The sequence below is a fragment of the Mugil cephalus genome, chromosome 8 (genome assembly GCF_022458985.1).
Source record: "Mugil cephalus isolate CIBA_MC_2020 chromosome 8, CIBA_Mcephalus_1.1, whole genome shotgun sequence".
NCBI lineage: Eukaryota > Metazoa > Chordata > Actinopteri > Mugiliformes > Mugilidae > Mugil > Mugil cephalus.
In genome coordinates, this window is record NC_061777.1 from 709,623 (window position 1) to 721,785 (window position 12,163).

Genomic DNA, 12,163 nt, shown 5'->3' on the forward strand with positions numbered 1-12,163 from the left:
GGGGCTGTTCCTTTCTACCAGTGGGGGCGCTGTCCCTTGGGTGGTTGGACGCTCTGCACTTAGGTGTGGGGCCCGTCTCTCCCCTATGGTTAAGGGCTGGGACCCCCCTCGGCGTGGACAGGCCCCCTCCCTAAAGGTAGCGTCCTCCATGCCTTAAGCCTCAGTGTCCAGCCATGTCTCATTGACAACTTTTAGTGTGTATTCTGGTGTGAGTGTGGACGTGTGTGCGCTTGTGTATGTGTAATGTGTTTATATGTGTCTGTATGTGCACATGTGGGGGCGCGGGTCCTTGATTCTGTTTCTTGGTGTAATGTTCTATGTTTTTATTGGTGTGAAGCACTTTGTGTTGCATCTTTGCAGGAAAAGTTCTATACAAATAAAGTTTGATTGATAGAAAAGGTTTAAAGGACACTTCCCTGTGGACCATAATAAGAACAGACTCTGTCCCTACTCAGGTCTTTATCCTCTCACTGTGAATGAACTAAGCAGACTCCTTATTAACAGATGAACTTCAGTAGTTGACATATAGGCTACAATAAAACTCAAAGTTTATCCTCAGATAAAAAGTCTGCTTGGTCGTATTGTTCTTTTAATTCATTCTGACTTGTTGGTAGAAAATGTTTACTGTTACAACTCATGAAGAAGAAATGTAGTCAAGCTGGTTTACTGTGAGATTCAAGACAACTGGAAATATTAACTCCTCCCTGGAGGACTGAAGCACAAACCTCAACCTTTTAAATGTTTAGTATTTTTATGAGCTGAATGACTTTAATTCTTTGTTGAGTAGAAGAAAATAAAAAAGACATTAAATATTAAAAAGTGACCAACACGTAACAGAACAAGGAAACTGATTTGCACTAAAATAAAAGCAGAATATTAACCTGTGGAGGACGTCATGGCGCCATCTGCTGGAGATAATATGATACTTCAGCTTTACTGACAGGTAATAAATTTACCTGCCTGACGTAAAAGAAAGAAATTGAAAGTACATTGAGATCAGGCTCAGACGCCATTACAGAGTGTACGATCTCTGCAGGAAAACACATATTTGGAGGATTTTATGAAGAAAAGTGAAGAGACTGTACATTGGTGAGTCCTGCTGTTGAAACTACTTCAGTTACAAATGGCTGAGAAAGTTGCACTTGTTGAAAGTTTTCTGAGCTGCCATGTGTGTTCAGAGACTTTCAGAGATCCCGTGTCTCTGAGCTGCAACCACAACTTCTGTTCAAGCTGCCTGCAGAAATTCTGGGAACAAGCTCAAAACAAAAACTGTCCTATTTGTAAAAGAAAATCCTCAAAAGATCATCCTATAGTGAACTTTACACTGAAGGAACTGTCTGACTCCTTTGCTGGAAGACAGAAATCTGGATCATCTGAGACAGAAAAGGGAAAAGAAAGGTCATTAATGGTGGTTTGTAGTAAACACAAAGAAGAGCCTAAACTGTTCTGTGAGGATGAGCAGAGAGTTGTGTGTTCTGTCTGTGAGTTTTCTCTCCACCACAATCACAAAGTGGTTCCTATAGAACAAGCAGTCAGTGACCTGAAGGAGCAGCTGAAATCTGACTTAAAGTCTCTGGAGGACAAGAGGAACAAATACAAACAAGTGGAGGAAACATACAATGAGGTGATTCAACACTCCAAGAAGCAGCTGCTGTCCACAGAGAGGCAGATCAGAGCAGAGTTCAACAAGCTCCACCAGTTCCTGAAAGAGGAAGAGGAGTCCAGACTGGCAGCTCTGAGGGAGGAAGAGGAGCAGAAGGGGAAGACTGTGAGCAGAGAGATGAAGAGGATTCAGGAGCAGATCTCCTCTCTGTCAGACAGTATCTCTGCTGTTGAAGAAGAGCTGCAGAAACACCAGGTGCCATTCCTCAGCAGTTATAAAGCCACTCAGACCAGAGCCAGAGCCCAGTGCTCACTGTCAGATCCACAGCTGGTCTCAGGAGCCCTGATAGATGTGGGCAAACACCTGGGCAACCTGGCCTTCAGAGTCTGGGAGAAGATGGAGGAGAAGGTCCACTTCAGTCCTGTCATTCTGGACCCAAACACTGCATATCCATGGCTCCATCTGTCAGATGATCTGACCAGTGTGATACATGGAGACACAGACCAGCAGCTTCCTGACAATCCAGAGAGAAACACTAAGTATCCCACTGTTCTGGGCTCTGAGGGCTTCAGCTCAGGGAAACACAGCTGGGAGGTGGAGGTGGGAGATCATCCTACCTGGAATGTTGGTTTAGTTAAAGAGTCATTTGACAGGAAGGGAGAGAGATTTCCTTCACCAAAATATGGAATCTGGTGTTTCTTGCATCGTAGTGGAAAATACACTAATGGTGCTGGTCAGACTGTGACAGTGAAGAAGAGTCTTCAGAAGATCAGAGTCCAGCTGGACTATGACAGGGGGGAGGTGTCCTTCTACAACTCTGAAGACACGACTCTCATCTACACTCACAGAGACACTTTCACTGAGAAACTCTTCCCATATTTTGGAATTACAAAAGCTGGTGCTGCCATAACCTCTGATATCAAAATCAGAAAGTGAGATTTCTCTGTAATTTTGAATGGATCATTTTAAATGTGCAAATGTTTTTTTCCTCTACTGATGCCTTATTTTAACCTTTAACATGTTCTAATCAGATATTCAGTGGTTCAGTGAATCTAAAATCATTGTGTCTGATAGATTGTTCTTATTTTATTCTACAGCAGAACTGGTTTATTTCCTTGGTTCACAGAAACTGTTAATCCAATTGTCTGAAATGAATGATGTTGAGTTGATGAATTCAACTCTTTTTCAGGTTATTTTTTAGTTTTATCTCTGGGAGTCTTAACACCTTGATGCATATGTGAGGATTATTGCAATAAACATCCCTGAAAGACACTTGATGTTGTGAGTTCACTCTAAGAAAGAAACTTCCTCAACGATACTGAGCTAGCTGACTGAAGAGAGGCTGGAGGCTAGCAGTCTGGAAGCTAGCTGGCTCTAAGGCTAACACCAGGATACTGGTAGATGTGGAGCTCAGAGGAAGTCGGTAGCCTCGCTTCCTAGAGGGACATGTCCCGAAGGTCTAGATCCCCTGAAAGGTGACTCATGGGATTTGGATGAGGTGGAATCATGCAGAGAGTTAAATAAGTCAGGCTGAGGGCTATCAGGATGATTGCTATCTGACTCAGGAACTGGAACAGGATGGTGGGGAGGCTCATAGCTAGCAGGCTGGACACTAAGCAGGTCCATTCAAACCACATGTTGTGCAGGTGAGAGGGTGGCTGCCTCATAGGATGAAGTAGACATGGAGCTAGTAGTCAGGTGGTTGGACAACTCAGGAACTGGGACTTGCAACTGTCTCAGAAAACTGAAGCTAAAGTATTATCTGATACTAGGAAAGGCAGGGAGCCAACTGATACTGGGACTGGAGCTGGAAAGAGACTAACAGTCTGTGTAACGACTTGACAGGTCATTTATAAAGGTATGAAATGTTGAGTCCTTCTGACACCTCCACAGCAGATGCATGCTTTCATTCCCATTTGTTTAATTTCCTTTTCTTTCCCTGCAGACTGATGTTTGTTCTCCAGAGGGCCTACAGTGGTAACGAAGCTGCTCCCCTTGTTTCCAGGACGAAACTGTGACTTAGGTTTGTTTGTTTCTTTATTTATAGTTATTGGTTGATAGCATCGTATGTTGCCAAACACAGGATCTGTCATGATTTTCACTTGCCTTTCAATGAAGTCAGCAATATCTAATCTAACTCTTTGGTCACATCGTTCTTGCAACTCACATGCTCGGTTTCTCCATTTGTCTCTGCGTTTGTAGGGCAATATTTTGATAATGCTCAACATGTTTGAAGGCATATCCATATCCAAAAGGTACTGCACATCCTCCATGGCATTACAACAGCCTCTGAGGAAGAGGCTGTAGTCCTGCAGGGCCTTTATGTCTTCTGCTTTAATTGGAGGCCACGAGAGGGCTTTGTCCATGTAAGCAGAGGCGACCTTTTGTTCATTTCCATACTGTTCCTTTAAAAAGCTTTTGCCTTTGTGTATCCTCGTTCTGGATTTGTGTGTTGGCAGCTTCTCACAAGCTCTTTAGCATGACCCTTCGTGTGTTGTTCCAAAAAATATAAACGATCACAGCTGTTAGTTGTGTTCCTCTCAACTCCATTCTGGAAAGCTTTAATGAACGTGTGATATTTTAATGGATCGCCATCATAAATTGGGATCTCTCTCTTAGGTAAGGCTGAGAGGCATTGTTGATGCATTAGCAATGTTGTTATTTCGTTTTGTTTCCTCATGATGCCAAGAACGTCATTGCTGGTTTCCAGATACACTGCGTTAAATTCTTGTTGTCCATGTGAATCTTGTGTGTTTAATGGGCTCAAATGAAATTGCATTTGGTTTTGTTCATATGAAGTTGCATTCTTGTTTGTATTTGTTTCAGTTTGCTTTGGAATAAATCAATCTGCATTGACATTGAATAACTGTTTAGTTTGTGCCTTTTTGTCTTGAAAATTTCCAGTTTTGCCATTTTTCTGCGATTGCAGTGTTCAGTTTGAGCTCTTCTCTCCTTTTGCGCAGGCTTTGTTCCTCTTCTTCCAAAGCATGCTTCTCCTTTAATAATTTGTGACTCATGGTTAAGGCTGCCAGTTCGCTTCTGCCATTAAACATGCAGAAGAAGTTGAAGAGCACTGTGACTGAGATGTTTTGTGGCTTCCAACATTTGAAACACTGTCACTTGGTTTAATGTCATCCTCAATTCCATTTGCTTCATTCATTTCCACAGAGAGTAATGCTATTTCTGGTGAATCCTGTTGTTCCCGAGAGATTTTTTGTTCAGTTTCAACAATCCTTTTTTGAGTGTCCTTTTGAAATGTATTGCTGTAGTTCATATGCTTGAAAACCATTCCTTTTGTTTAATGAGTTCATCATGAGGAAGCAAAGGCAACAGTTCATTGTGTGAGGTTGTGGCGTTTTCACACAGTGTGTTTAAATTCCCCAAACATTGTTTCACTTGAGACACATTTTCCCTTTGTTTCATGAGCTCCTTAATTTTTGGTATCTACCTTTAATTTTATTCACAACACGTTTGCGTTCATTTTGCAGTTTTTCAATTTCATTCACCAAAGCCTTTTCAGTGAGTTTCCTATCCCTTTTCCCAGACTCCATTTCAGAGCACGAGGCAGCGTCATTTGTTTGACTAATTTTTTTTCATTCAGTTTCATCGAACTGGGATATTTAAATCCATCCACAAAAACAATTCTTCTCAACAAGGCAGCATCCACGTTTCTCCTTGAAACATCATAAACTTTCGCATACACAAGCGACAAAATGCAGACGTCATTCAGCGCATGGAGCAAACATAATGCACAGATATTATCTGATCAGCATCCCTTTATTCAACTGTTCCAAACGGAGACACTTCGACATTGATGCAATCCGGATTTGTTCTCGAAACATTATCAGTCACTTTTGAAATAAGATTTGATTAGATTAGTCTGAAAGTTTTTTTTTCCCCCTCTACTGACAAGTTATCTTATCCTTGTTCTTATTTTATTCTACAGCAGAACTGATTTATTTCCTTGGTTCACAGAAACTGTTAATCCAACTTTCTGAAATGAATGATGTTGTGTGGTTGCCAACTGCTGCATGTGTACAGTGCACACTTCAGTTTGGGCAGTTCAGGGCACCAGAGCATTTCTCATTGGCTGATTGGAAGCAAGGGCAGGGACTGCACAGGTCTTACTAGCTCAGCTAAGTTACGTAACATAATAGTTAAGTTTCATTCATTCATTGTATGATGAGTCGAGTTGACTACCTGGCTAGTGTGTGATTTAGGACTTTACCATTTGAACAGAAGTTGGAGATTTGTTTTCCTTCCTCTTTCCTGTTCGATTCATTCTGTGTTAAAGAGCTGTCACTGGTCAGATTTGGTTAAATTCACTTGTTGTTGATGCTTTCAGGTCACATAGGAGTTATTTAGTGTCAGTTTATTCCACTGCCAGTTTCTACAAACAACACTGACTCCTACACATTTAATTCCTGTGAAAGTATTCATGTTTTAGAGTCAATATGATGATTTTTTATATGTTAACACAAAGAGGAAATGTTGAAAATTTACATTTGTGTCATCAGATGCAGTAATATGCTGAGAAAGTCACTGTCCTGCTGCTACCTGAGTATTTATAGTAAATCTTCAGTCGTGTCTCGTAGAATCTAACTGAGACTCCAGTTGGGACCAACAGCTGAGAGCTTCACTCCCAGGGTCTGTCCTTGTAATCCTACCCAAGGCCCATGATGCACTGGGGGGAGGGTTTCTACGGCGACTCTGACAGTCAACAAACATGGCCGACGCTGCAGGGAGCTCTGAGCCACATGAGTGAGTAGAGTTACTGATTATTCCGCTGGAAACAGCTGACACATTACAGGTTCCTTCAGAGGACTTGAGTGTATTGAACCAGCATCTAAGTGAGTGGGAGGTGTTTGAAGAGACACAGTGAGCAGCTGGAGCCACAGGGTCCTTTCTACTTCCAATGAATTGAGGCCAGTGGATGGATTAGTCTTCAGTGCAGCAATAAACACGTTTCAGCTGAGCTTCACACGTCAAACATGAAGCTCAGAGATGATTCCAGGTTAGTTTTTTTGTGTGGGACCAAATGTCTGGAAAATGTGACAACACTCAAGTTTCCCTTCAAGGTTTTAGCTTCAGCTAAATTCAGTCACTTTTAGCTGAGTCTGACAAAAAGTCGAGGAGGAGGAAGTGAGGCTTTAGCCGTCCTACCACACTGGAGAACTGGACTGATGGAGAGTTGAGGACGGGACCATCTGGTCCAGTGGCGTCTGATGGATGCTGGTTCACCATCTTCTCTGTCAAGGAGAATCCAAGCTCTCATTTTCTTCCAGGTGATCCCAGCCTGTGGAGAAAACAGATTATTAGGACACAAAGACACAGTAAACGTCACATCACAATTCTGTAAATCCTGCTGCAACACAGGAGCAGTTAAACCCATGAATTCATGTCAACTGTAGAGCACTTCACTGCAGGAGCGTTTGATCATTTCTACCATGAATTCTCCTCATCGAACCTTTAAACTGTCACATTTATGTGTTTCTCTTTTCAATCCAGGACTTAATCAAAGCACAAATATTTGACACGTTCCTACAACTGAGGTTCTGCTTTAAGAGTAACAGCAAACACAAGCACAAACAGCAGCAGTCTAGAGAAGAAATCAAGTTTCCTTCTCCAGCTGGAATTCTGCAGCCTCTGATTTAACCACACTTTGTCTAGTGGAGCTGCAAATAATCCTGGAACTAAAACAAGTTTACAGGACTTCTTTCTCTACTGGGCAACAGAAACATAAATGATGGCTGCAGCAGAATCGTCAGGTCGTCACGTCTCCACTAAAGCAAAATAAACCTGCATCAGTACAAGGTGAAGCACAGATTATTCACTGGTTTATTACTGTTGAGTTTTTACTAAATGCTAAGTTTAGTCAAAGCAGATGAAATAAAAACTATTCTTTTATTAAACACAACATTCCTCTGGACTCAGAGATGGATAAAGAGGAATTAAAATCCTCAAAACAGAAAAAAAAACACAAAGTAAGAAAACAGAACTGGGAAATGAATCATGATGTGATGGAAAATAATTTAGTTTCTTTCCAAATAATAATAATAATAAACAAAAGTTGATGTTCCCGCTCCCACATCCCAATGTTCTCAGCTGGACATCCCATGATCCCCAAACTGTATGTGATGCCATGGAAACAGGACATGAAGAACCAGAGGCTGCTGATGAAGGTAGGCGCCAGTGGAGGAAACAAACGCACCTCCCTGCAGACTGTGCAGTCAGACTGACTGTGTGTGAATGTGTGGTTCAGAACGCAGCTCTGGCTGGGATCCCTGTGCTTCCTCTGGAGGAATCATTGTGTTTTTGTGGTCGGGAGCGTCTCTGCCACAGCCAGCACTCCACCCAGACCTCCTCCTCCTCCTCCTCCTCCTCCTCCTGGGCTCCTCTCAGCCAGACAGGACTGACAGCTCATCACTCCTCCCACTTCTCCAGGTGAAGCAGCTCATTCAGGTCAGATGCTGGGTACAGGAACCTAAATGAAGATATTTCAGATGATTTGCTGAAAATCAAGTGAAACATTTGCTGCTGTTTTCTTGCAGGTACAACAGCTCTGTGGTGACGACCAGACGGCTTTACCGAACCTGAGGACAGATCAGTCCTTCCCTCCTTCTTCATTAAAATAGAAATTCACTTGTTCCCACTGTGACCACAAGAGGGCGACAAAGAAAAGAAAAAAAAAAACATTTAAAACTTGGACAACTATTATTACTATTATTTTATATAAGACAATAAAGTTAAATTTTGAAACAAACTTAACTTTTGCTGTAATATTTGTTTTCATTCCTGTTTTCCATTTTGAATGTTGTGTCAAAGAGCTGTCACTGGTCAGAAGTGATTAAATTTACTTGTTATTTATGCATTTCGGAGTCACATGGGAGCATGTGACCTAAATGGGAGCAGCCTATTTGCATTAGGGGCACGGGCCCACCAGAGAGCGCTTCTGTACAGTGGAGGATTATAAACTTCATCAGTTTTTCTGTGTCAAATATGTTGTTGCACATAAGTTAATAAATAATAAACTTGGTCCCCAACAAACCGTCCACATTTGATGAATGCAATCTCCTCTGTAGACACTCTTTCTAGTATAGTTGTGTGTGAATAGTTCGCTGTGCCTGATGATGCTGTGTCTCTGTTTCTGCTCGGTGGGACACAGCTGAGTTGGACCTGTCCTGTAGTGTTGTGGACTGGTGAACTGCTGCATGTGCAACGCACACTTCACCAAGGTTAACACTATCCTTAAAATTAAATGCTAGATTTTCTTGTGAAAAGTATTTAAAAAATTCTTTTTAAAGTTTTCCTTTTATACACAGTTGATGAATATGAGGTTCTATTGAGTTAAAAACTAATTATTTTTTGGGTTGCCTTTTCAAGCACAGTTCACGTCCGAGTGTTGTAGAAAATAACACTGACAGCCAGAAAGTACATAAAAACTAACTAGAATATTATAGTGCACCAGTCAATCTAAGGGGAGGTGCAGAATAATAAAAGCTGTCATGCAAAGTCCAAAGATTAGATTTTATTGATCCTACTACAACGTAATCAAAAGTAATAAAACACAAAGGAATAATCATTAAATATGTGCACATACACATAGTTGCACGAAAATGAAGTGAAGTTGAAATAACAAAAAGGATGAAATAGATATTTGTGTATATATCGATGTGGATGAGCCATAATCAGACACCAACCAGTGTCACATTCAGTCAGGTTACAAAGGTTTGAAGACACAACATGTTCTATCTAAAAGTCATAAAAGTAGAATCATTTAGAGGTTAATAATTAACCAATTAACGTTGGGGAAGAAATTGAGAGCACACTTTGAAAATCATTGACAATCTTGACATGACATCGTTGAAGCAAGACATAGCAGCAGGATGTGAGATCTCGAACTGAACAATATTTACTTGGAGGACTGAAAGAAATTCAGAGACAAGCTGAAGATAATTCACCTGGGTGAGTGTCTTCTTTAAGAACAATTTGAAATCGGAGAAAATGGCTGACAGAGCTCTTTTTGAAAGTTACCTGAGCTGCCATGTGTGTTCAGAGACGTTCAGAGATCCTGTGTCTCTGAGCTGCAACCACAACTTCTGTTCAAGCTGCCTGCAGAAATTCTGGGAACAAGCTCAAAACAAAAACTGTCCTATTTGTAAAAGGAAATCCTCAAAAGAAAATCCTTGGGTGAACTTTACACTGAAGGAACTGTCTGACTCCTTTGCTGGAAGACAGAAATCTGGATCATCTGAGACAGAAAAGGGAAAAGAGAAGTCATTAATGGTGGTTTGTAGTAAACACAAAGAAGAAGAGCCTAAACTGTTCTGTGAGGATGATCAGAGAGCTGTGTGTCCTGTCTGTGACTCTTCTCTCCACCACAATCACAAAGTGGTTCCTATAGAACAAGCAGTCAGTGACATGAAGGAGCAGCTGAAATCTGACTTAAAGTCTCTGGAGGACAAGAGGAACAAATACAAACAAGTGGAGGAAACATACAATGAGGTGATTCAACACTCCAAGAAACAGCTGCTGTCCACAGAGAGGCAGATCAGAGCAGAGTTCAACAAGCTCCACCAGTTCCTGAAAGAGGAAGAGGAGTCCAGATTGGCAGCTCTGAGGGAGGAAGAGGAGCAGAAGGAGAAGACTGTGAGCAGAGAGATGAAGAGGATTCAGGAGCAGATCTCCTCTCTGTCAGACAGTATCTCTGCTGTTGAAGAAGAGCTGCAGAAACACCAGGTGCCATTCCTCAGCAGTTATAAAGCCACTCAGACCAGAGCCAGAGCCCAGTGCTCACTGTCAGATCCACAGCTGGTCTCAGGAGCCCTGATAGATGTGGCCAAACACCTGGGCAACCTGGCATTCAGAGTTTGGGAGAAGATGAAGGAGAAGGTCCACTTCAGTCCTCTCATTCTGGACCCAAACACTGTTCACTCCTGTCTCTATCTGTCTGATGATCTGACCAGTGTGAGATATGGAGACACAGACCAGCAGCTTCCTAACAACCCAGAGAGAAACACGAAGTACACCACTGTTCTGGGCTCTGAGGGCTTCAGCTCAGGGAAACACAGCTGGGAGGTGGAGGTGGGAGATCATCCTGACTGGAAGGCTGGTTTAGCTAAAGAGTCAGTTGACAGGAAGGAAAAGAGATTTGCTTCACCAGAATATGGAATCTGGTGTTTATCGCATCGTGATGGAAAATACACAAATGGTGCTGGTCAGACTGTGACGGTGAAGAAGAGTCTCCAGAGGATCAGAGTCCAGTTGGACTATGACAGGGGAGAGGTGTCCTTCTACAACTCTGAAGACATGACTAACATCCACACTCACAGAGACACTTTCACTGAGAAACTCTTCCCATATTTTAATATTGGTGAAGCTGGTGCTGCCAAAACCTCTGACATCAGAATCAGAAAGTGAGATTTCTCTGTGATGTTCAGAGATGTTTGTTTTTCTGCGACAATCATTCGAGGTTCATTTCTCTGTAAACTCATCATCAGACAACAGTGATAGTTTCCACTAAAAGACTTTTTCATTCTGCTGAAGGTTGGTTGTAATTTTAAATGAATTATTTTAAATGTGCATAATTAAACATGTAGACCTCAACAGTGGTTAAAAGTGTTTGTGAATTTTCTAATTGAAAAAATGTTAATATTTGATTAGAACAAGAACATATTTTTAATCTGAAATTTTTTTCCTCGTCTGTTATTTAAGTCTTTTTTCTCCTCCAATGATGAGTTATTTTATCCTTTAACATGTTCTAATGAGATTTTCAGTGGTTCAGTGAATCTAAAATCATTGTGTTTGATTGATTTTTCTTAATTTATTCTACAGCAGAACTGATTTATTTCCTTGGTTCACAGAAACTGTTAATCCAACTGTCTGAAATGAATGATGTTGTATGGTTGCCATCAATGATTTAGTTGTGTTTAGTTTGTGTAGGATGTAACTTCATGTTGTTGATATTCTGCTCATGTTTGATAGATTATAACAGAATAAAGTCTCATGTTGTTCAGTAAATATTCTGATCATACTGTAATCTGAATGATCCTCTCTTGGCTTCTAACAAACATGCTCAGTGTGTCCAGTCACTTCTTCTCATGTAATTACCTTCCTGTAATCACGTCATAAACAGAGTGTGTGGTGTTTTTGTGATAATGTCTCTGAAAGACTCGGCTTTAAAACTACAAATACAACTGTCCACATGTGCTTTGTTGAATATTTTGCATCAATTGGTAACAGATATGAATCCCTGAGCCTCAATTTAACACGGGGTCCTTTGCTTCCATCTAGTGGGTATATGGTGGAACTACAGAAAACAGACAGCACCATTGTGTTTCCCTAACAGAGCTTTGCAACAATATGCCACACTCCTTCTTGATCTATTGTCAGGTTTGATGCATGATAGCCAGTTTAGTCCTTTTTATGGATTCTATAATGTGCACAATAATAGAATTGGACATATAGTTTAAATGAAACAGTCAATGTTCTTTTTCTGAAGTGGTAATCCGTAGTATTTTGTTGCTTTGTGGTATTTCTATCAACTGTTCGTCCAGTTCT

General features: G+C 41.2%; 2 protein-coding genes and 1 long non-coding RNA gene across 3 annotated transcripts; all 3 read left to right on the forward strand.

Annotated features, from left to right (window-relative positions):
• Nucleotides 1–1,004: 1,004 nt before the first annotated feature.
• Nucleotides 1,005–8,633, forward strand: LOC125012840. Its single transcript, XR_007113325.1, has 7 exons — nucleotides 1,005–1,089; nucleotides 3,549–3,626; nucleotides 6,199–6,364; nucleotides 7,339–7,417; nucleotides 7,709–7,785; nucleotides 7,866–8,047; nucleotides 8,155–8,633. It is a non-coding gene; the product is annotated as an uncharacterized LOC125012840 (long non-coding RNA).
• On the forward strand, nucleotides 1,040–2,740 carry LOC125012791 (nuclear factor 7, brain-like). The gene has a single exon (XM_047592934.1). It carries the CDS (start codon nucleotides 1,124–1,126, stop codon nucleotides 2,537–2,539), a length of 1,416 nt encoding a protein of 471 aa, XP_047448890.1. The 5' UTR covers nucleotides 1,040–1,123; the 3' UTR covers nucleotides 2,540–2,740.
• Nucleotides 8,634–9,338: 705 nt separating the features above from the next.
• LOC125012794 (nuclear factor 7, brain-like) lies at nucleotides 9,339–11,631 on the forward strand. Its single transcript, XM_047592938.1, has one exon. It carries the CDS (start codon nucleotides 9,608–9,610, stop codon nucleotides 11,021–11,023), a length of 1,416 nt encoding a protein of 471 aa, XP_047448894.1. The 5' UTR covers nucleotides 9,339–9,607; the 3' UTR covers nucleotides 11,024–11,631.
• Nucleotides 11,632–12,163: the final 532 nt, after the last annotated feature.